Genomic DNA, 24,937 nt, shown 5'->3' with positions numbered 1-24,937 from the left:
GAAGTACATGAATGGCCCCTACGGATTATCATCAAGAAATCCTGTTTCTAGTGAAATAGATCATTTGATTTTTCTTTACAGCACTTTCTCCCTCTAAAATACGGTGAGAATGGACCAGCCTATATTCAAACTGTATAATTCTGCTACAAACAAATTTTTCCACCTAATCTTTTTGTCATTGTACTTTATCTTCCTAGAGCATTATATAGTCATTGAGGACATAATTTTTTAAGGTTGAATAATATTTTAGTTTATGAGGGTTGAAAAATGTTCAACTGTTTTAGATGTTCTGGTTGCTTTTCCATTTTCAACTCATTCCTTTCATTAATTACAATTAATGCTATGATGGATCACTCTAATCCAAATTTATATTTCCTCAGAAATTAATGCTCTAAGTCAAAAAGTACAAATTATTTTTAAAGTTTCTAATATACTTTGATGAATTATGGTTCAGAAAGGTTGTGGTGATTTCTGCTCCCACCATTTGAAAATGAGATATCCATTTCACCACACCCTCATGAGCATGGAATATAAATCTTAAACTTTACTAACAAGTTCTATAATCTGAAAGATCTTTGGCAAAAGCTTTCAAAACATGGTACAGGACAGATAATAAAGTCTAAAAATGCACATCCACTGTACTCTGGGTTAGTAAGATTTCAAGATATTCAAGGTTGAATCTTAAATAATATGGAAAAACAAACTTTAAAATTTTAATCATTAAGAAAAACATCTAAAATATATTCCATACCCTCCAGCCTTCAAAACACAAGGTAATAACATAAAGTAACAGGTCTGTAATCATAACTCTTGCATTTAAAAAATAACCATTATAGTGAACCACTGCTTCAGATCAAAGCATATCCCACTCAGGTAAGTTGGGGGAAAAAATAAAAAGGTTGAGAATCACTTCTTACAGGGAACCTCTGATAGCTTAAGTTCGATTTTTTTCCTCTCTTTTACATTCATGAACATCTTTAGTTTCTGCTGCCTTCAGTCTTTTAAAATCACTACTTTTGCTCAGTCAATAATTGCTTAAGTATGCCATAGTACATATCAATACATATGCACAGATGCTATAACAGATACCAAATGCATATTCCTAGAAACAATATATGTGTATATTGGAATGGTTAAGTACACGGGCTCTTGACAGATGGGTCAGGATTCCCACCTGACTTAATCAAACCATTTAACCTCTCTTGGCCTTAAGTTTCCTGATCTGTAAAATGAGAATAATGGCACATACCCTGTGGGGTAGTGGATTAAATGAGACAGAACAGGTAAAAGACTTATCACAGTACCTGACACATGGAAAACACTCAAAATATTATGTTATATACATATATATAGCACTCCAATAAAATAAATAAATCTTCCAGATACTAAAAATATAACACACACATATCAAATCACTGGCAACAGTGATTAGCGAATATTTAGAACATTTCAACTTTAGGGTAACCAAAACAGATAGGGTTAATTTTAGTAAACTCTAGTTATAGAACTATACATTAATAAATTGTGTACATGTTTTATTGGGGTATCATATGTGTATACATATTTTCAAGGTACATAGAACAATGTTGTACACTTATCTATTAAATATCTACTGATACAACTACTTTTCTAATTTCTCCTTCTCCTTTCACTTCTCTCTTTTACCACAAACGTAGCCAGAAAATGAGGATATCCCCTTCTTTCTCAAAGTTAATTAACTGATCAATTACAGTATATCACTCAACTCTGAATAACTACTCCAGTCTGACTCCTGCTCCCATCGTTACATCAAAACAGCTCTGTTTAAAGTCACCAAAGACCTGCACGTTAATTCAATGGTTGGATCTCATTAGCTTTTGATGCCAGTTACTATTCACTCCATCCTGAAGTATTCTCTTTTCTTGTCTTCTGTGACACTATAGTTCCCTGGTTTTCTCCAAGCTCTTTAATCCTTCTCAGACTTCATTTGAAGATTCAACCTCTTCTACCAGGCCATTTAACTATGGAGTTTCTGAAGCTTCACTTCTAAGTCCTCTCACTCTATATTATCTCCTTACGTGAGCTCATTCACACACACGGCTTCAAATACCATCCACACAACTATGATTGACCAGATTTCACTTCTGAGCTCTGAATTATGTAAATCTAGCCATCTTTAAGATCTCTTCTTTGGTGAGGATACGCACCTTAAATTCACCAAGTTCAAACTAAACCAAAGAACCTCAGCCAAGTTCAACTTGCCCAAGAATGCCTTTTATTAGCCTGCATTTTATAGTATTATACCTTTTCTTCATAGAACTTATCAAAGTTATACCTACATACAAAAACAGAGACAATGCCTGTTTATCACTATATGCCCAGTGCCTTATACAGTCATTCATCAGGATCTGGGAGACTGGCTCCAGGACCACCCTGCAACCCCTACCCCCGCCCACAGATATCAAAATCTACAGGTGCTCAAGTCTCTCATATAAAATGATGTAATATTTGAATCTACACATATCCTCCCATATACTTTAAACCATCTCTAGACTACTTAAATACCTAATACTATGTAAATGCTACGTAAATAGTTGCCGGTGTGCAGCAAATTCAAGTTTTGTTTTTTTGGAACTTTCTGGAACTTTTTCCCCGATATTTTTTCATGTCCGGTTGGTTGAACTCGGGGCTGCAGAACCTGCAAATATGGAGGGCCAACACTATAAACAAGTGTCAACCCTAACATCAATGACTCTTTTTTCTACCGTTTAAATGGAAAGCCTTTCAGCTATTTTCACATTCATGGCTGCTTTGGAGAATTGAGGGTATTAAGAGGTTAGTACAAGAGTGTCAATGTACTGAACTTTAGGATCTTATGTGGCACTTTATACAGATTGACCTCCTCTCATATTTAGTTGCCACCAAGTGTTCCACCATAGCTCTAACCAGGTGATGTTGACTGGGTCTCACCCTAGAGAGCAGACCCAAACTGAATAGAGTGTACTGCTGAAATGATGAACTGACCTGTCAGAGAAATAAGGAGCTAAAAAATAAATGTGATATATATTACATGAAAGCTGAAGATTACCTTGTATTAGACTCATTCGAAATTACAAACCTTAAAAATGCTCTCCAAAATAGACTAGGTACTGCTGTATTTACAGCATAACTAGAATTAACATTTAGTTAAATTACATTAGATCTTAAATGGCCTAATAGCCTTTCCATTACACTTTTTTAATATAAATTTATTTTTTTATTTTTGGCTGTGTTGGGTCTTCGTTGCTGTGCGCGGGCTTTCTCTAGTTGTGGCGAGTGGGGGCTACTCTTCGTGTGGTGCGCGGGCTTCTCCTTGTGGTGGCTTCTCTTGTTGTGGAGCATGGGGTGCGGCCTTCAGTAGTTGTGGCACACGGGCTCAGTAGTTGTAGTGCGCGGGCTCTAGAGCGCAGGCTCAGTAGTTGTGGCATGCGGGCTCAGTAGCTGTAGCGCACGGGCTTAGTTGCTCCGCAGCATGTGGGATCTTCCTGGACCAGGGCTCAAACCCATGTCCCCTGCATTAGCAGGCAGATTCTTAACCACTGCGCCACCAGGGAAGTCCCTCCATTATATATTAATATACATTTTAAATGGCATATTAATTGACCATATTTTATTGATCATGTTTTATATTTTCAAATACCTCACCAGACACACCTTTTACCATAGCTTTCTTAAATTTAATTTAAAGTTTTCTTTTTTGTTTTTGTTTGTAAATGCTAAGGTATAGTTTACCACATTTTGGCAAGAAAATCAAAAAGATTCTGTGCCAACAGTAACAGTACAATTGGTGTCTTCTCTTTGGCAGAACTGCAGAATAATGGTATCACTAAAAATTTTAAAGCAATGAACTTCATTTAAAAATATTTTCTTCTACCATCTTATCTAGAAAAATTGAGATAAATTTCTTTAAGCCAATGTCATGAGTGGTTATTAGAAAGCAGTAATGAACATATATTTTAATGCAAGGCTGTGTACAAAGAAGTTACATAAGTTTAGGATCTCATTGGTTAACCTAAAACAACCTTCATAAGTTCACTTAACCAACTCATTAAAAAAAAAAAAAAAGCATTTCACTTATTTTATTTATTTTTTTTTTCTTTTTGCGGTATGCGGGCCTCTCACTGTTGTGGCCTCTCCCGTTGCGGAGCACAGGCTCCGGACGCGCAGGCCCAGAGGCCATGGCTCACGGGCCCAGCTGCTCCGCGGCATATGGGATCCTCCCAGACCGGGGCACGAACCCGTATCCCCTGCATCGGCAGGCGGACTCTCAACCACTGCGCCACCAGGGAGGCCCTTCACTTATTTTTGAGAAACAAGGAGTTAAAATTTCATGCTCAAAATATTCTTGCATTTATTCACAGAAAATAAGCAATCTATGAAATAGGGAGAGAAAAAAAATAAAATGTATTTTTTATATTTTATTTTTCCTCTGATTATAAAGATAGTAGGTTTAATCAAGAAAACATAAAAAATAAATAAATGTAAAGAAAAAAATTTAGCTATAAACATATCACTAATAAATTATCCACTGTTAACGATTTGGTATATTTGTTTTCAGTCTTTTTTATTTACAAAAGTGAAATCACCTGTCATCTGTGTCTTTTCAGTCATTATTATACCACTAATTACTATTATACCACAATTAGCACTATTCAATTCTGAAAGTCAACATAAAAAAAGCATAAATAACAACAAAGCATTAGCTCTCCAAACACAGCTAACAAGATCTAGGGTTCATTTTGTTTTGTTTTTCCTTATTATAATAATTATAATAAATAAATAACATAGAGATAAATATCATACTTGCTACAAGAGCTGCAAGTAATTGCCTCTGGGGAAGATGCAGGGAAGAAAAGGGACAGGGAACGACTGCTATTTAAAAAATATTATGGGCTTCCCTGGTGGTGCAGTGGTTGAGAGTCTACCTGCCAATGCAAGGGACATGGGTTCGAGCCCTGGTCTGGGAAGATCCCACATGCCGCGGAGCAGCTAGCCCGGTGAGCCGCAATTACTGAGCCTGCGCGTCTGGAGCCTGTGCTCCGCAACAAGAGAGGCCGCGATAATGAGAGGCCCGCGCACCGTGATGAGGAGTGGCCCCCACTTGCCGCAACTAGAGAAGGCCCTTGCACAGAAACGTAAGACCCAACACAGCCATAAATAAATAAATAAAAATTTCAAAAAAAAAAGGCAAAAGAAATCTGAATGAAGTATGGTCTTAAAAAAATAAATAAAATAAAAAATATTATATTATATAATAAAATTATAACCAGTGGCAAAATAGAAAATCAAAAACAAAATAAAAACACAAACAAACAACAATTGCCTCTAAAATATCTTCTTGTTTTCTTCCTTCCTTATTACTAGAATCATAGACACGTGTCTATCAGAGAAAAAAATACAAAAAAAAAAAAAAAAAAAACCCAAATCCTAACATTCTTTTCAGATGGGAATAGCTACCAAGATGGAAATGGAAGTTACTGAGTAGAACTTAGGGCAAGATGTTTTTGGCTTACCCCAGCAACACCCTGTTCCTACTATGTGGAACTCAGATGTGATGGCTGGAACTTCAGCAATTATTTTGGATCATGAGGCAAACTTGAGATAGGAAGATAAGGATGACTGATAAGAAAGAGGGAATGATGGTAAAATGATGATAAAGCTACCATATCATCCCTACACTATCCATTCAAGACTTTTCATGTGAGAAATAAATGTGTACTATTGTTTGAGCTGTGTAAGTCAGGCCTCTACTAGCAGCAAAATGCAATTCCTCATATTTAAGTTTTATATGACTCATTAAACCAAGTACATGTAAAACACATATAAAAAGTAACAGCAAATCAAAAAATAATTCCGATTAATTCCAAGACTAGTAAAAACGTATTATTATACCCTAAGGAACTGCTCAAGAAACTATAAATATTATGTAAATTTTATACCAAGACTAAGAGATAAAGCTTGTATTTTCCTAAAACAATTAAATTTTAATTTCTCTAAAGTAAGAGGCATTAGCACGTATTCTACAAAACTATGAAGCAAACCCTTTTTCTGTTAGATTATCTCTTTATCTATTAAAGTGCCGGGTACCCAGTAGCTGCTTAAAATTATTTGAGGATCATTAGAGACTTTTTTTAAGACATAAAGTATCCACTAAGGGTTCCAAAGTAAGATTATAGCAGGGTTTCTCAACTTTGGCACTATTGATACTTTGGACCAGATAATTCTTGGTCGTTAGGGCTGCCCTGTGCATTGCAGGGTGTTCAACAACATCTCTAGCCTCTACGCACTAGATGCCAGCAGCAACCCCCCAATTAAGACAATCAAAAATATCTCCCGACACCGCCCAATGTCCCCTACAGGAAATAAAATCTGAAAAAAAAATGTAGTTGTTTTTGCAAATCATTTAGTGCTTCGTCAGGAACATTTGGCTTTTCTAGTTAAATAACAGAATTTTAGAATTGTAACATTTCTAAATTCTCTCTAAAGTTGATTGTGGTATACAAACTCAAAGTGACCTACAGATTAGGTTATCTCTAATGTCCCTCTTAAACCTTCAGAGGATTTCACATGAAAGAAATATTAATAGCTTCTATCTATTTAAGCCTATCTATGTGCTAGGTATAGTACTGAGCACTTCATGTTCATTCTCTCATTTTATACTCCTGACATCCTCGTGGGATGGCTACTTAACCCCACTGTAATAAGAAATAATTTTAAAGTCTATTTTAGTCAACAAATCAAAGTGCTTCCAGAAATAATTATTTATCATTCATTATATTCACTCTGGCACTGAACTAAGAAGGTACCTTTACTTGCTTAATTTACAATTTATGATAAAAAATATTTCAATATATCTAGCAACAAAATTAAGTTGAATTACCACAAACTTCAGGAATTGGGGAAATGTTCACAGCCCCTAACAAGTCAGAGAAATAATAATTAACTGTTTCTTGGAATATTTTTTATACTGTGGCATAATGAAAGAGTATTTTTTAAATTTTTCATCCATGATTCCCTGAGTTCTTCCAGTAACCTTTTTTTTCTCCTTTGTACAACTTCACAAAGAAAAAAAAAATCACTTTATAATTATTTGAGGATTCATCTGTAATTTCAATCTGTTGTTCAGGAGAAATTGAAGGCTGGGTCCAAAATCACAGCTTCTTCACCTGACAAATTAACTTGTTCAGGCCTCAATTTCAACTATGTAACTTGCACAACAAGACCTATCTGAAGGCCTTAAGAGTTAGTAGGTCCTCAATAAAAATTACACTCCTCTTCCTTTCATCCTGAAATTAAATATCAGCTAAGTGCCAATTCTATTTAAGCAATTGTTGAGAGTCCACTAATAAGAGCCAAGGGAGGATATGATGGGGCAGTTAGTCTAACATTATTCAGTGTAACTGGAAATGAACACATTCAGTCTCCCAAATCCATCAACTCAAAAATTCTGTAGCCTAAGCCCTTAGTTTGAGATTTTTAATTACTATGCTTGTATTGTTTCTCAAATAGAAAAGTGTATCATCAAATACACTGAGTACATGCGTAATTTTTCACTTATATTATCTAGTCTTCTGTTTTACTTTTCCCTGTGGTAAAAGACACAAAACCATTTTTGAAAAGAAGTGTTCCTTCCTCTCCCTTCACCCACACAACTAACTGCCAAGAAATTTTGATTCATATTTCTCTCTAAAAGGAGGAAGATAAATTGGAGCCTTTCTTCTCAACTTCACAAGGCTCTGTGTATAATTCATATATTTAGTTAACTGTCACCAACCCAAGTGCATATTATCCATTTTATGGATTACTCACAATTAAGTCATTTACTAATGAAGGCAAGTTACCCTTAGCGAACATTAGGAAACCAAACGTTTAAAAAGAAACAATCTTTAGGAATTAGATTATATAATCTACTGCTTCCCTTACTGGCAAATAAAACAGAATTACTATACTAGAATTTTATTAATCGGTCGGTAAAATTCAACTTAATACAGGTAATCTTTCATTCCATCTAAAAGTTTTAATACAAAAAAGGACTTCACAAAGCTCACCTACAAGGTGGAACCAGACAAGAACTCTAAGAAGAGATCGTTTGGTAATCTAGAGTATTATAAAATATGTTATGAGGGTTCAGGTAGAAGTTGGTAACATGAAAGTATATCAGTATAACACTCATAATTTAGCAATATAAAATAGAAGTTCATTAAGCTCTTCCTGTTTAGTTTTGCTTCCTTGGCTATTTTAGGAGGTAGTGGAGTTTTAGAAAACAGTCAACTTCATTTGTTCTTAAAATAATTTACTGTCACTATTCAGACACCGCATTTCACAAACTAAATTTATTCATTTGTTCTTAAAGTTGATTTCAAGAAACAGAATAAGAGTAATTAAGAGTTCTCCAAAAATGTTCTGGCCCTCAAATTAAATTTCACATTCTACAGCAAGTAAGGGTTATCTGTTCACGTAAATTTACAAAGCTAAATGTAACCAAAGCCAAGTTGCTCATTAATGATATAAAAAGCAAAATACAGAAAAAGATAAAAAGACTTTCTGCCTATGACTATATTAAAAAGAGCAACTGTAACCTAATTTTTCAGAAGTTTAAAACTCCTGTAGATACAAAGTCTACTGATAACATGGTTTCTAGATATAAAACATAGAAGACAAGCTCTGTAAAGACACTGAACCTCTAAATCCTGAATGCCAATACCAACAAAAAAATTTTTAACAAAGTCACTAGAGAGTAATGCCAAAGAAAATTGACATACCCTTTACACCAAGACAATTTCCACTGTCAAACCAACCTATCTATTGGGGGAAGGGGGGATGAAATCAAAAAACAGTTTAAAGTATTAAAAACTTACCGGAATATGTCAACCCAGCCTTTTTCTTTCAATGCTTGGAAATACATAAAATCAAATTTCAGCAAACATTATGCCCACTTCTGCTTAACTTTATTTCCTACTTGTTACCGGAATGAAATTAATGGCTTACTTTAATTAATATGTAAAGGATCCAAACCCTTTACCTATTCATTCCTTTAATTACTATCCCTATTTGACAGAAGAGGAAAGAAACTAAGGCACAAAGAAGTGAAGTAATTTGTTCAAGATAACACAGCTAGAGGTAGTAGAGCCATGACTTGAACGCTATATAGCCAAGATAATAAACAAATAAAGGAATGGGGTGGAAAAGGAGCAGTTAAATTTTTTTCCAAAAGAGTTTGCAAAGAGTGTTGTGAAAGAGAACAAAATGTTTAAACTATAAATATATGTAGATGTGAATGTAGATAACACAAATTTTACCCCTACACAAGTACTTTGGTGCTTTAATATTTGATTATGGCCAAACATTCTAAACTACATCAAATTTTAGTGGCAGTCGACCAAGTAAATAATTTACGGTCACTATTCAGACACTTCTTTTTTTTTAACAAGCTAAATAAAATACACTATAATTTAAAGGAAGGGGGTTGGTGGTGATGTAACTGGAGCAATAGTTTCAAGAAAGCTACTTTCTCTATTAGCAGTTAATTAGAAAAGAGCTTGCGTGTATCGGGGAAAGGGGTAAGAAAAAGAAAGATGACAATCCCACTGCCTTAACCCCACCTCCCAAAAAAGTAACTAAGTCACTGTGGGTCAGCGCCTAAACCAACTGGAAAACCGGCCCAGCGGGGTCTTGCGAAGAGATGACAGGAGACCCTAGCAGAGGGGGAGGGGTGGCGATGACAGAAGAGGGGGCGGTAGAGAGATGGCAAGCCTCCCATCTCCGGAAAAGGGGAGAATACGGGGGCAAGGGGCGGAGAAGGGAAGGCAGGAAACGTTGCCAGAGATTCCAAATGAGGTGACAAGAAACCGGGTAGGAAACACAAGAAAGGCGGGACCCTCGGGCAGAAAGGGGTCTGTTTGGGGCAGGGGAGGCTTGTCAGTACAGAGCTTTCCAGCCAGCTGGCCTTCCTTCTCTCCAGCCCCTCCACCCCCGACAAACTCTCACTTTCTCAGCAACCCTAAACCTGCGCAGGTCATCCCCGTCCCGCTCCCCGCTCCCCGCCCCCCACCCCAAGCCGGATAGGTGGAGGGGGGAGCTTCACCCTCACGCTCCTTGTTGGGCTGGTGGCGCGAGCGCTGGACACAGCCCAAATTCGGGGACGGGAAGACCAGGAAAAGCAGGGAGGCCCAGGACCTGGCTGACAAGTCCTGGCGGCCGACGGGCGCCTCACCTGACAGAAGCGTCGGCAGTAATCCCGACTGCTGATCCCGACGCCGCCGCCACGGCAGCTGCCGCCGCCAGCGCCGCCTCTGCCATTGCCCGCAGCTCTAAGCCCGGGAGGGCCTGGCGGGGACTCCACAATGGCCACGAGCTCTTCTCCGAGGCGTTCGGCCTCTTGGTCGCTCTCTTCCTCCGCCATGAGGCTCTCGCCGCCCAGCGCGTACCAGCCCCTGCGCCTCCGCCGCTGTAGCTGCCGCGGCTAACCTCCTCCTCCTCCTCTAGTTCCCTCCCCCTTCCCTCCTCCCCAGCCGGACAGGGGCCTCTAGGCTGGCTCTACTTCCGGCTCCGCCCACCCACGCCCCCAGTTTTTATTGGAGAGCTCTAGCTGCCAATCATGTACATGTCCACCCTTCCACTACTATTGGCCAAATCAGCCGTCTGTTTGATAGATCCGCGGTCCGTTGGTCAATGTTCCTCGGCGGTTGCTGGGGACCGCCTACGAGCTCTCCCATAGGCGGCGCAGGAGGACTGGGCTCGGCGGGGGACACGGCGGCCGCTGCGGGGCTCGATCGGGCAACGGCGACGGCGGTGGCGGCGGTGGCGACTGGTCCTCCTCCTTCACCCCATTGCACCTCCTTTTCTTCCTCTTCCTTTTCTTTTCGGCCGCGTATCGTCCACTTCCCCTCAAGGCGGCCCCAATCCTACGGTACCAAGGAGCTAGGGAGGCCGAGGGTGGGCCCGACCGTTGGTGCGAGCTTTGGGCCCGGGGCCTTCCGGCCCGAAGCGCGAGTCGGGGGCGGGGCCGGGGCGCTGTTGTCGGCGGGAGGAAGAGGGAGGGGACGGGAAGCCTGACAGCGGCCGCCTCCGCCAGGCGCCTGCTGCCTCCTCCCTTGAGACTGCCGCCAACTCGGCTGTCGAGTTCCCGGGCCCACGGCCGGCAGCTGGGACTCGGCCCTGCCCAGCTAGCGGGTAGGAGCGGTGGGGCGCCGGCGTGCTGGGCTCCGCGCGGGAGGAGGGAGTCTAGACGCCGGGCGCGTCGCGAGCCCCACCTTTCCCTCCTCCCGAACCCTGGGGCTTGGGCGCCCGGGGAGGTGCAGATCCGAGCGCACCACTGTGGAGGGACTGGGACGAGGAGAGTTGGGGTAAACGTTGGGATCCAAATTTGTGGTGTGGACTTAGGGTGATTTTAAGCACACCTGCGTGGTGGCTGTTGTGGACGTTCTTGTTCGTTTTTTCATCCACCCTTTTTCCTTCCCCCTCCCCCATTTTTTCTTTCCATTTGTTTTTCGTGTTTTACAGTAAAGGCATGACTTCCCAGCACCTCAGGGAAAATAGGGTGCAAGCCCAGAAACTATTTCCACACCACCACTTGTTGAAAAACTGATTCGAAGGCATCTCCGGGTTTGAACAAACTGAAAGTGCCAGGATTTCATGCGTCTTTGGTTTTGCGCTGGAGACCCTTCACTACTAGGTATCAAGACGAGAAAAACTGGAAACTAATCTGGTAAACATTTAAACTTGAAAACTTCTGTTGAGTTTTATTTTTATCTAGTAAATGATTTGCTTCTTTTGTTGGCCAATTCTTGCTCTTAACTTTGTAACTTCCTCGTTTAAAATATCTTTACTTCTATGGAAAACACTTTCGTTCTTCGGTTCTGTAAACTTGAGCATCCTCTACTGGGTGGATATTTACCTCTGCAGTAACACGAATATACTTTAAAACTTAAAAGATTTTGGAATGTATAGGCCTTTCATATTAGCACAAGTGATTGCGCGTTTTATGCTTCAAAGAATAACGAACATGTTAACTGTTTTAGAGTATGAAATCCAAAGAAGACTTTTCAAATAGAATGATTTAAGCATTACTGGGCACAAATATGTAATGTTTTTCATAAATAGCTTAGAACCATTCATTATAATTGGGACTGACTTGCTATATGATTTTAAAACACATACCATTAACTTAAAGTACAAATATGTGTAATGGTAATTCACTATTTAGTAAGCAGGAATTGTCTTACCTGCCATTGAAAACCTATAACCTAAATAGTACTTGACACAAGAGCCTTGCGTTAAACACATTTTTAATGGGAAAAAAAAAGAATTAAACCTATTAAAACCTAAACTTGATCATACTTTCCAAAATTTCTTTGGAATGTTGAGTTCTTCTCTGAGGTTATGTCCACAGGTGTCTAATACATAAATTCTTTTGAGAGAGATTTCATGGTAACCAGCTCTGAATTCTGTAGCATAGATTAACGGAATACTCCATTGTTTCTGATTACACTTATAAAGTACAGTTCTTCAGAGCATACCTGGGAATTTTTCTCTAATGTATCTAAACAGAACAGAATTCCATCTTGAATTCTTTCAAATTCATTTCAATTTCTTATATCTAGGTTAATGTAAGAGCTTAATCCAATGGCATGGCCTCAGCGAACAAATGGTTATCACTTACAACTTCTGTTATCTCAAGTTTTCAGTGCCCATAACCTTACGATTTTGGCAGTGATCACAAAAAATTGTTTTGGGGTTAAATTGAGAAATTATTAAGCTGCTTCTGAGTTAAATATTTGGAAAAATAGAGAAGATAATCACTTATTCCATATCATCAAATTGTGATTGAGCATCTGTCATGTACAAGATACTGTGTTCTTAGTTTTGGTCTAACTTAATAGTTAAATCAGTGAAATAAGTATTAGCAGATGTAAATATTCTTTAATGGAAAAAAAAGTGTTGGATAAGGCACTTTGCATAGCTTGTCTATCACCTTTTGGGAAGGTATCTTAGTAGAGGTGTATATGCATTAAAAAAAATGACTTACTTTGAGCTCTGTATTTTGACTTTAAAATTTAACATGTTTGTTGCTACTTTTAATTGCATTTGGCCTGTGTTCTTTCTTGGTTTTTACTTTCTTTCTTCTCAGAACAATTTTGGAAATTATATTCAACTTCATATAGAATTATGCCAGTTTAGTGGCCCACCTGTTTGAACAAACTTTGTACACAGTTCCTTGCAGTTATTTTCCTAAAATATGTTGCCCCAGAACTGTGAAGGGAAAGAAGTTCTTTTAAACTTGAACACATATCTAAATTGGATGAGATTAATACCATAAATGTTGACCTGTAGTTAGGTTTTTCTAAAGGATAGTGACATCTGGGATAGTTCTTTTTTCATACTTTGAATTTATTTGAATTTCATCAAAATCAAGGAATGGACCTAGTTGTTACTAGTAACTTGCTCTGGTTTTGCCTTCCCTTAACATATCTCAGGTAAGTTAAGACTTAATAGACACACAGTCTATTAATTGGAATTCAGTTTTCTGAAGCCTTTAATCTTAAAATGTTTATACCTACCTTTTTATTATTCCTTCCCTCATGAAGTGTTGTTATAACACTCTGTTTCTCTTGTCTTGAAAGAACCCTATTCAAAGTCAGAATGGAAAGATTTGTAGTGACAGCACCACCTGCTCGAAACCGTTCTAAGACTGCTTTGTACGTGACTCCCCTGGACCGAGTCACCGAGTTTGGAGGTGAGCTGCACGAAGACGGAGGAAAACTCTTCTGCACTTCTTGCAATGTGGTTCTGAATCACGTTCGCAAGTCTGCCATTAGTGACCACCTCAAGTCAAAGACTCATACCAAGAGGAAGGCAGAATTTGAAGAGCAGAATGTGAGAAAGAAGCAGAGGCCCCTAACTGCATCGCTTCAGTGCAACAGTACTGCGCAAACAGAGAAAGTCAGTGTTATCCAGGACTTTGTGAAAATGTGCCTGGAAGCCAACATCCCACTTGAGAAGGCTGATCACCCAGCAGTCCGTGCTTTCCTGTCTCGCCATGTGAAGAATGGAGGCTCCATACCCAAGTCAGACCAACTGAGGAGAGCATATCTGCCTGATGGATATGAGAATGAGAATCAACTCCTTAACTCACAAGATTGTTGACAAGGAGGTTACCACCATTGTGATCAAGATAAATAATGTGGAGTATTAAAGTTATGTGTTGATTGTGTGGTTCATTTTTATATTTATTTCATTTTAAATCATGTGATGCAGAATAGTTTTGCAATGTATATATAGTTGCAGGCAAAAAAAAAGAAAACATAAAAAAAAAGAAACCTCACTGCAAAACATATTGTTAATTTTAGTCACCAATGGTGTAAAGCAAAACTTAGGGTTTAGAGTGTGCTAGGATACCTGAAACCTGATGGTTATCTTTAAAATTGATGGTTTTTCTCCTGAAATGTTTGTGCATGGAAGAACTGCCCTGCTTTTTTACCCCATTGCCATGTATGATTATTCCTTGTGAGATTACCTAATTACTTGGATTGAAGACTAGCCTAGGAAATTGAAGCTGCTGCCAGGCAATACCAGTCACAGTAACTTAAAGGAATTATTTCTGATAAGAGGATCCTCAAAAAGGAAGGGATGGTGGGAAACTATTCTTACATCTTCAGATTCCTAGCAGAAAATGATTGTTTATTTCAGACTATGCTTTACTTGTATATGATGTAGTTAACTATCTTTCAGTTCCTCACTGTCTTTTTTCCTTTTTTTTTTTAAAGGCTTATTGTTGTATTTTAGTAGCAGCTTCAAGTGACCAAAAGACTAAAATCTTTTAACGTCAGTGCCAAAAGCCACCGGGAATTTTGCAGCGACACGATTTTAGTCTCGTACTATAAACACAAATTTTCGAACCATAGCTTTCATTTCAAGCATCATCTTGAATTTGCAAACTTTTTTTTTTATGTCTTGGTGTTAAAAGACTTCAAGATTGGCATTTTAATTTAAACAGGTAGACATTTTATGATTGAGTTTCCTGTTTTTACAGAGAATTAGTAATTACTTTTTGACTGACAGATCAGATGATAAGGAAATTACTTTTTATGCATTAATTTTTCCACAGGATTTTATAAGAGTTTATTTAGATAGACTAGAAACAAGTTTACTTACTTTCACTTTTATGTGCTTTGCCTCTGGTGGTATAAGGTTTTTAAACATAGATGGTAAACCGTTGTCTAAAAATACTGGCAAGATTTTTGTAATGGAGATCTGGCAGTATCCTACATAACTGTTTGGGTGAGGAAATAATCAATTCTGTTAAAGGTCAACCATGTTCAGGAAATGATCTCTATCTGAATTCCACTATCCTGTAAGGTTATTAAAGTGGCTTAGCCCAGATATGTCCTCTTTGTTGGATACCCAAATTATATTTTTAAAAAATTAAACAGCTGAAAACCTGGAGTAGAGCTTTAAAAAAAGTCATAAAGTCTTTGAAAACACTCAAGTTAAAAATCTTTATAAAATATATTTCTATTACAAAGCACTGACAAAAGATGCCCTATGTGACTTAGAGGGAGTTATCTTTGAGGTCATTTTACCACAAGTCTTCATTAAAAAACAGCCAAAGTGAATAAGAAAAAAATTAGATATTAGGTTTTTCAGAATCGGCTTTCCATGTCTAAATTTTTTTGGTGGACTTAATGTTCCTAGTATGAGGTGTCAAAGTGCCCATCTTATTTTAGATTTTATGTGGGCTTTTTTTTTGTTTGTTTTCATTTTTAAATAAGTCTGCCACCAAAAAAAAAAAAAAAATCACTTGTCAAAATTTGAGCTACCAGTTTTTCTCATGTTCAGTTATGTTAAAGTAGCACAATTAATGCCCCGAATAGTGCTCTCATTTGTTAAGCACATGCAAGAGGAAACCAGCGGCAAAACATAACCAAAATGTACTTTGCTTTTACTTCCTCTAGTAAAGAATTTGCAGGCAACCGTGTTTAACTTGAATTACCTAAGATGGTACAAGATTAAGAAACTCAGAAAATAATTGATTTTTATAGCAGTATTTTCAGAATACAAAGATAAGGTTAGATATACAATCATTCTAATTTTTTCAAGACTTTCATGTGATTCAGACTGCTCCCTATTGTTTGGACGTTAATTTGCACTAACAGCAAACATATAGTGGCAGGACGGCTTTGAGTAGTCCTAAACAGTAAACTGGATGACGTTGTACTAGAAAAATACCAATAATTCACATTTGAGTTTCTAGCAGTTTGATGATCATTTAGGTCCCATATAGCTTAATGTATTTCTCCAGGCTCCTAACTTTTCGTATATCCAGGATATATAGGGGCATAATCTGTCCTCCTGTTAGGATTATATCATGTCCTTAGAAGCGTTTTCCATCCTGTTGTGGAGGTTTAATGTGTTTCTTTACTGATTATGAAACTTTTCGTTCCCTGAAACTGGTTAACTTTACTTCATGCTTAAAAAGATAAGGCAGAATGATTGTCTTAGCCTGCTCAAACTGGTACAAGTTTGTGAAACCGTGGTTAGCATACGTTGGGTAACAAATGGAGAATGTCTAAGAGGCATATGCTGCTGTGGAGGTGTGGACATGTGTACAGAGCTCTCAATCTTAACTATATAGTGTTAGTGTGATGCTATAGGGAAAAACAGCACATTTTTTCTATTTTATAAGTTGTATGCATAAACATAAGATTTGTAATGTTTCATTTATAAACTGCCTTCAACACATGCTTACCTGTTAATAGTGTTTTCTCAAAGTATGATAGTATGTCTTCCAGAATTTCACTATATGCTTACAGTAAATAGTTCCTAGCTTGTTGAAATGTTAAATTCCTTGTTGGTTTCTTTTGATTCTCTGGGGCATATAGCAAGCCTGAAAGACATTATAATCATTTCTTACAGGGTGGAAATTTAGAAAGATTGTGTATTGGAGCCTAAATAGTTATTTTATTCATTATCATCTTTGAGTAAGACATTTTTGCTTTTTTTTTTTTTTTAAACAAATGTTACTTCCAGTTAACGCATTTGGCCCTACAGAATTTCAGGGACCAAAATACCTATACTTAAAAAGTTCTGTATCTTAACAGTTGTAACCAATTAAGTATCAGCTTGGGATTGTTCTGAAGTTTTCATTGCTTAGAAACTATTGTAAGTAACAGTTGGCAAGATCTCTAAGCAGAAAGTTCCATGTTAAAGTCTTTTGCCTGAAAGAATTTGTATGTAAATGTTAATGGAAAACACATTTAAAATAAAACGTAAGGTGGCCCCAAACAAAAGCCACAAACAATTTGTCATTTGGTGCTTAGTCTTTGTAAGGGCTCTCTGTGGTTTGACTTGCCCCAGCTGCCTTTAAATGAGTACAGATCACCTTAAAACATGTTTATTAAATAGAAGATTCATTCTATAATTTAATTGAAAATCTTAGCCTAAAATAAGTTGCTTTGGCTTCTAGTCAGCACTGGTTAAAATGTGAATAGTGAAGTGACTATCCTAAACCTGGTTTATCTCAATCCATACTACCATAGACTTTTGAGGTAAATACAGTTCTTATGTAGTGGTATTCTACTTGTATCCAGAATACTGTATTCATTAAAATTTTACTATGTTCATTTTTGTATTCCCTTATTTTTTTTGCTCACGCATGTATCCTTAGTATAAATGTGTCGCTTTTAAAGTTTTGTCTCTGTGACTTTTAGAAATAAATTTCAAAAATTGTTTCAGAAGTTTTTGAAAGCATGTTTTTTGTGGGTCAATAGCATATATTTCATAATTCCAACAGATGAATAAAACTTTACTAACTTAGATTTATTTTTCTACTAGTTATATCTCTTTGTAAGATTATTAGTCCTTATGTCCAATGTAAAAGCGTATATATTCTGTCAAACCAAATTTACATCATAGCTACAGATAGCCCCTTTCCCCTAAAATTATATAGGTAATATTTAAATAAGCTTAATCAGTGCTTTTAATTGGAAACATACTCTAACTTTCTACCTTTAGAAAGGCTAATTATGGAAGACAAGGACCTAATTTGCATCTCGTAAGTTTTATTGGGTTTTTGAAAAATACTCTTATCAGCACTGGGGAGAAAATGCATAGAAGTGGAAAATTGTCTTTAATTAGTTTTACATAGTTTTAAGGACAGCTATTCCTCCTTCTGTTTACTTCTATTTGGAAAAAGTTGATGAATTTATAAAGTAATTGACTTGTTTTTTCTGAAATCAAAACGGTAGAAAGGACCTTAAGAAATTAGTGAATACTTCTGTTTCCAGCTTAATATCTCCAAACCAACAGAGGCCTGTCTTCATTTTTCCTAAAGAATCTCATCATAACCTTTATTAAATGTAAACCAATTGAATGTGTGTGCCTTTGGGTCTCATAATAGTTCCTTTTTTTTCTTTCTGTGTGTAAACTGAGTTGTATTTTGCACCTGTAATATGGTATCTCATGATGCAAAGATGTTCCTGGGATCAGACTAGCTAACCTAGCCCAGTAAAGACTAAAACTAGGAAGTAGAATAGGACTTAAACTTATGATGTGATGCATTTGATACATATGGCATGACTTCCATCTGATTACCCCTCTAATATGTTACTTGATTTCATTTGTTTTATATGCATACTATTTAGAATGAATGCTTAGATCTCTCTTGTTTAAATGTTGGAATCAAATAATTTAAAAGTCCATGGCCTCAAGTTCTTGGTTAAATTTGAATAATATGCAATCAACTAGTACTTACTGAGTTCTTATCATGTGCTTGACGCTACTCCAGCCATGCTACTCTAGTGGCTACTCTAGCCACTCCATCACATCTACTCTAGCCACTCCATCACATCTACTCTACATCAGAGAAAATAAAGATGATTTATTGTCGCTAACACAGTGATGGGGGCAGAAGAGCGGGAGGGCACATATTGTCTTATCTAGCCAACTTCTTTAAGCATTCCTTGTAAGACTAGTAAATTAGCAACAAAATAGTTATCATTGGTTTCATCTTCACTCTCCAAGTCTTATTTTGTACAGGAAGAGCAATAAAATTTGAAAATTTCCAAATTAAATGGTGTGCATATCCTTTGAAAATCTGGTAGTATATGTTATACAGAAACTATCAATTTCCAGATTAAATTCTATTAAACAATGGGATTGACCAATGTAAATAAGAACCTACCACACATTTTACTGCAATGCCCATGATACATCAAGAGCTTCATTGAATACAGAATATCAAGATAGTCACTGGTGTACCTAATCAATTAGACATTAACTAATGATGATCATAATCCAAACCCCTGAGCTGGTATGTATATTAAATGACAGATTCTACAACCTTTTCTGTTTAAGCATACAAGGAATCAGTATGTAATAGAACACACTGATTTTAAAAAAATTGTTTTCTTAGTATGCCCATGTAGTACATATTCAATAGTAATAGTAATAATAATTTTATGTATTCCTTTTAATCTAACAAATTCTACTTTTATGAATATCTCAGAAACAAAATGGCCAATATATAAAGATATATGTAAAAAGAAGTTCATTTTAATATTATAATCACAAAAAAATGCAAATACTGTGAATGTCCAGCAAAAGTGCAATGGTCCAAAAATTATGACACATCAATATTATGGCATTATTCAAGTGCCCTAAAAGTGTGGATTAAAAGAGACACCTACAAGGTTGTTAAGTTTCTCTATATATACATTTATAAATATATATAGTGTATTTTGAGGAAAAATAAAAGAACAGTGCTATGCAAAGTACAATATGTTTGTATGTGGTAAAAAACACACTAAATGGTTAAGATTACTGACAAGTGGTGATACTGGGTGATACTGAATGGGGTGGGGTGGGGGCAATATTTGCCTTGTTTTATATACTCCCATATGTTGACTTACCACAAGCACATGTTATCTGTGTCACACACACAAAGTATGAATTAGACTTTTATTGAAACTTGCTCCCACAGTAGTTATATCCAAACTGTAAAGAACAATATCACATAATTCATCGACCTCATTAATGAGAATACTAAAGAATTTTAAGTGCTGAACAAACATTTTAAAACATCTTTTTGAATTCTTTAAAACTTATCTTTATAAAATTTAGTTGCGGGCTTCCCTGGTGGTGCAGTGGTTGAGAGTCCGCCTGCCGATGCAGGAGACGTGGGTTCGTGCCCCCGTCTGGGAGGATCCCATGTGCCGCGGAGCGGCTGGGCCCGTGGGCCATGGCTGCTGGGCCTGCGCGTCTGGAGCCTGTGCTCCGCAATGGGAGAGGCCACAACAGTGAGAGGCCCGCATACCGAAAAAAAAAAAAAAAAAAATTTAGTTGCATATTTACAAAGTGAAGTCATTATTCTTCTCCCCAAGTTATTCATTACTAAGTATGTAATGGGGAGTCAATTTCAAAGCTATGACTTTAGTATCCCTGTACTCTATAAATAGCCTAAACTTTTTCTAGTTTTTTACAGTAGTTGTAAGTACTAGTCCACAATGCTTCAATAATACCTATAACAAACATAAATCTAATAACTGCTAAAACCTTGTAGGTGTTTCCTAATCTGTCAGTTAATGAGAATAAAACAAATGTCATAAAATATCATCAGGTAGTTTTTCTATCTAACACCTTAATTTCCTATTTCAGAAAACCAGCATTAGATCAGGATTGGAATTCCATGTCTGGTCATCATTTGTCATTTAGTTCCGTTCCTCTCCATGAAGGTTGCTATTGTGGTATGTACACTCTTCTGAATACTCTTTTCCTACTGGGGGATCACCTAACATCACTTTGCTTGCCTACACAACAGCAATTTCTTTACTACTTAGTGTAGTAGTGACACAAAACAATTAAGGTGCAATCTTTCCCTGTTACCAACGGCCATCTGTCCTTAACCTTTCTTTCCTGATTTCCTTCTTTCTCCTCTAATGCTTCTTCGTCTTCTCCCCTTGTGGATTCTTAATGCTATTACCTTCCTTTGACTAACACAAAATATTATCAACTCACTGTGAGATCACAAGAGTTATAAGTAGCAAATTCATGTCTAGAATCTGTGTAGTCATTAATCCACATTTTTAAGTGTACCACTGTATTGAATCTACAGAAAAACAGGTTCATATTGGAGCAAAAGGAAAGAGGGCTGGGAGGGAAGGTCTCCAGGGAAACAAATGGAATATATATTATTTTGTATTATATTTATATTATTTCTTTGATAATCTACTCTCCTTTATTTATTCCATCCTGCTTTTGATTTCTAAGACCTCTTTCTTGTTTTCTGAACACTTCCTTTTCATAGCATCCCATTTTAGGTTTATGATTGCAGAATTTTCTTTTATCTCTGTGACAACTGTAATTTTTTAAAAGCTTTCTTCTGCTCCTGCACTGTCTCTATTTCCTCCAGGCTCCTCTATTTCTGACTGTTTAATTTTAATCTGTCTCTTCCTTATTGGAAGCATTATTTAAGTATCTAGTGATCCATAGATGCTGATTCATATTTAAGAACTAAATAGCTGATTGGAATCCCTATGTGCATGAATGGGACCAGGCAACAGGTAATCAGAAATAAAACACAATTTTTGAAGAACTCCAGAAGTAAGTTGCTGAAAATCTTTTATCTAAGTGCATTCAGTTTCTTCAAACTCACAGGGACAAATGTAAAAAATTAATAAACAGAAACCTCAATCAAATAGAGTCTGGAGACCAGAAGGGGGAGCTCTCATGCCCTGTGATGATGGCAGAACCCAACAGGAAGAAGAAAGACTCCCATTCTTTCCTGGCAAGGACTCAGCCAATGCAAAGCCATAGGTCTGTTTATGATAGCCCTCTCAACTTCCTTTTCCCCTTTATAAAAGCGTTCCCCCATGTGGGGACTTGCCCATGGCTTGCCTGCACATGGCTTGCCATGGTTGCAGACCGCAAGTTGCAATTCTCTGCTGATCCTGAATAAACCCATCTTTGCTGGAGAAATATCTGGCAGTTTATTTGTTTGGTCAACACAAGAATGTGAATAATATGCCCAATTACTGGAATTCTGAGAACAGGATGAATAAGAGAGCTATTATGAGTTGAGTTGTGTCCTCCCCCACCAAATTTGTAACTTGAAGTCCTAACCCACCAATACCTCAGAATATGACCTTATTTGGAAAAAGGATCATTGCAGATGTAATTAGTTATATTGGAATAGGATGGGCCCCTAATCAAATAGGACTAGTGCCTGTGAGAGGGGAAATTTGGACACAGACACACACACACACACATATACACACACATACCGGGAGAATGCCATGCTAAAGGTAGAGCTCTAGGTGATGTGGCAGAAGCCAAGGAATATCAGAGGTTGCCAGCAAACCATAGGAAGCTAGGAGAACAGGTCATAGAACAGGTACATAGAACATAGAACAGGTGCTTCCTCACAGCCCTCAGAAGGAACTAATCCTGCCTACACCTTGATCTCAGACTTTTAACCCGTAGAACTGTGAGACAATACATTTATGTTGTTTAAGCCACCAAATTTGTGGTTTGTGGTACTTTGTTATAGCAGTGAGGAAATTAATACAGGAGCTTATGGTTCAATATGTAATAATTCTTTTAATCCCATGTTGTTAGTTCTGTACCTCATTGCAACCCTTTATTCACTGGCTTTCCTGAACCTGGAGCTTCTCTGGTTCAAATTATCCAGAGAATAAGCTTCTGATCCCTTGCTTGGTTAGGGGTGTGGATGTGAATGGAGAAATAGTTGCCTACTGGTATGGTCTAGGGAAATGCAGGCTTCCTTGCAGCCTGCAAGTGCTGAGCCTCTGAGGGGTTCTGCAGAGTGAATTGACCAGCTCTGTGTACTTGTGCCGCTCAGTCACTTATTACCTACCCAGCTACACTTCATGTTTTGAAGGTTGAGGAAATCTCGCATACATTATGTGTCCTTTTCCATTTCATTTGTCCTTAAGTTTTAAATACAGACACACATACACACACATATATATACATATATTTCTAATTCATGTATTTTTATTTTAGTGAAGTTTTATGAGATAAAGGAGATAAATACATGCTAATCCACCATTTTTAACCAGAAGTCTTTTGCTTCTGATCTCAATATGCTACGTTTCAACATCAAAGCCAGAGACTGGATAGACAGGTCAAACTCATGCACTTCCTTCCCTTTATGCCTCAAATCCCTTAAATTCTGAGAAGAAATTCATAGTAGCATTATAAAATAAGAAAGGGTTCATGAACGCATAAGACTTCTTGAGGAATTCCTGGATGATGGAAAAATTGATTGTATGGGATGATTAACTGTATAGATGATGGAAAAACACAGTTTACCCTTGAGCAACACAGGTTTGAACTGTGTAGGGTCACTTATACATGGATTTTTATCACTAAATACATACTACAGCACTACACAATCCTATCCTCGGTTGGCTGAATTCAAGAATGTGGAAACTCAGATATGAGAGCCAACTGTAAAGTTATACTCGGATTTTTGACTGTGTGGCGGTGGGGTCTGTGTCCTTAATTCCTAAGTTTTTCAAGGGTCAACTGTAGTTTGTATTAGACTGATTGAAAAGTGACACAGCTAGAAAAACCAAAGCTCAAATGCTTTGAAGAAAACCACATCCTGAAGAAAACCACTACTGAATTCACAGCAGAACCAGAAAAACAGCAAGCTCAAGAACAAATATGAAGAATGGGAGATGTTGTTTCTGAGTAATTATCAGGGTAAATGGCTAATAAGGCCAGCTATACCTCTCAGGGTGGGGGCAAGATTCTCCAGAAGGCTGTATATAGTTTGAATCAACATCCGATATATGGTGCTACTTCTCCCATAGCTGGTGTACAGGAATCATGGGGTGAAAATGGGAGTGGCACCAGTCTCTATTACCCCTAGTGATCACTAGCAAAATTTGTCCTTCCTGTTCTCATGACTTTATGTTCTGCTGGCCTAGAGGTCTCAGTTCCAAAGGGAGGAATGCTTCCACACTGAGACACAACAATGATTTTCGATTGAACTGCAAGTTAAGACTGCCACCCCGCCACTTTGGACTCCTCATGCCTCTGAATCAGTAGGCCTAGAAGGTAGTTACTGTGCTGACTGGAGAGACCGATCCTGACTACCCAGGGGAAATTGGACTGCTGCTCTACAATGGAGGTACTGAAGAATATGTGTGGAATACACAGATCTCTTAGCGTCTCTTAGTATTACCATCCTTGTGAGTAAAATCAATGGAAAACTACCACAACTCAATCCAGGAAGGACTACCAATGGCTCAGACCCTTCAGGAATCAAGGTTTGGATCACCCCCCCAGGTAAAGATACATGACAAGGCAAGGTGCTTGCTAAAGGCAAAAGGAATATAGAGTGGGTAGTGAAAGAAAAGTAAAACTACCAGCTACAACCACATGACCAATTATAGATATAAGGACTGTAACTGTCATTGAGCATTTCCTCCTTATTCTGCTATGAATACATTTGTGTATCTATATATCTCTATCTATATGTCTTTGTCTTCTTTCCTCTCCTATTACCTTATAACATAGGCGTATTGAGTTTATATTGCAGTATTTAAGTACTGTTAATTTTACATCATAGCATTGAAATTATAGGATATCAAGAAGAAGAGTAAACATCACTGAAGGATTTTATCTCCTCTTCTAGGGAAGGGGTTGGTACATTTTCAGTTGTACACAGGATAGTTGTATCATGTTAGATGGAACTGTGGTCTTAATATTGTTTTTATTTGAGTATTGTTTGATGAGATGAATATGGGTGCCACGTTGACAAGGGGTGGACTTGTGATGATCAGTTTTTTGTTTTGTTTTTTTTTTCCTGCGGTACGCGTGCCTCTCACTGTTGTGGCCCCTCCCGTTGCGGAGCACAGGCTCCGGATGCGCAGTCTCAGGCCATGGCTCATGG

The 24,937-nt window shown here is 37.6% G+C and overlaps 2 protein-coding genes across 5 annotated transcripts in view; one reads left to right on the top strand and one right to left on the bottom strand.

Annotated features, from left to right (window-relative positions):
* The window catches only part of ZNF654 (zinc finger protein 654), a 95,113-nt gene extending 84,611 nt beyond the window's left edge, over positions 1-10,502 (bottom strand). For both annotated transcript variants that reach the window (XM_081234270.1, XM_081234271.1), the window contains exon 1: positions 10,232-10,502. In XM_081234270.1, the coding sequence (XP_081090396.1) occupies positions 10,232-10,420 (189 nt within the window). In that variant the 5' untranslated portion in view covers positions 10,421-10,502. The remainder of the gene's footprint in view (positions 1-10,231) is intronic.
* Positions 10,503-10,679: 177 nt separating this feature from the next.
* CGGBP1 (CGG triplet repeat binding protein 1) lies at positions 10,680-17,753 on the top strand. 3 transcript variants are annotated; one of them, XM_081234269.1, is made up of 3 exons: positions 10,680-10,927; positions 11,521-11,692; positions 13,641-17,753. In XM_081234269.1, exon 3 carries the CDS (start codon positions 13,660-13,662, stop codon positions 14,161-14,163), a length of 504 nt encoding a protein of 167 aa, XP_081090395.1. In that variant the 5' UTR covers positions 10,680-10,927; positions 11,521-11,692; positions 13,641-13,659; the 3' UTR covers positions 14,164-17,753. The 3 variants fall into 3 exon arrangements, with proteins under 3 accessions (XP_081090395.1, XP_081090393.1, XP_081090394.1); XM_081234267.1 differs by having other exon boundaries at positions 10,690-10,927; positions 11,521-11,725; XM_081234268.1 differs by lacking the exon at positions 10,680-10,927 and adding an exon at positions 11,044-11,190 and having other exon boundaries at positions 11,521-11,725.
* The last annotated feature ends 7,184 nt before the right edge of the window (positions 17,754-24,937 follow it).

The sequence above is a fragment of the Mesoplodon bidens genome, assembly GCF_964165515.1.
Source record: "Mesoplodon bidens genome assembly, chromosome: 5".
In the NCBI taxonomy this organism is placed as follows: domain Eukaryota; kingdom Metazoa; phylum Chordata; class Mammalia; order Artiodactyla; family Ziphiidae; genus Mesoplodon; species Mesoplodon bidens.
Note: the sequence above shows the minus strand (reverse complement) of the source record. Positions and strands in the feature narration are given on the sequence as shown.

Excerpts from the sequence above, each read along its gene's own strand:
- CGGBP1 (XM_081234269.1), top strand. The coding sequence starts at position 13,660 with ATGGAAAGATTTGTAGTGACAGCACCACCTGCTCGAAACCGTTCTAAG.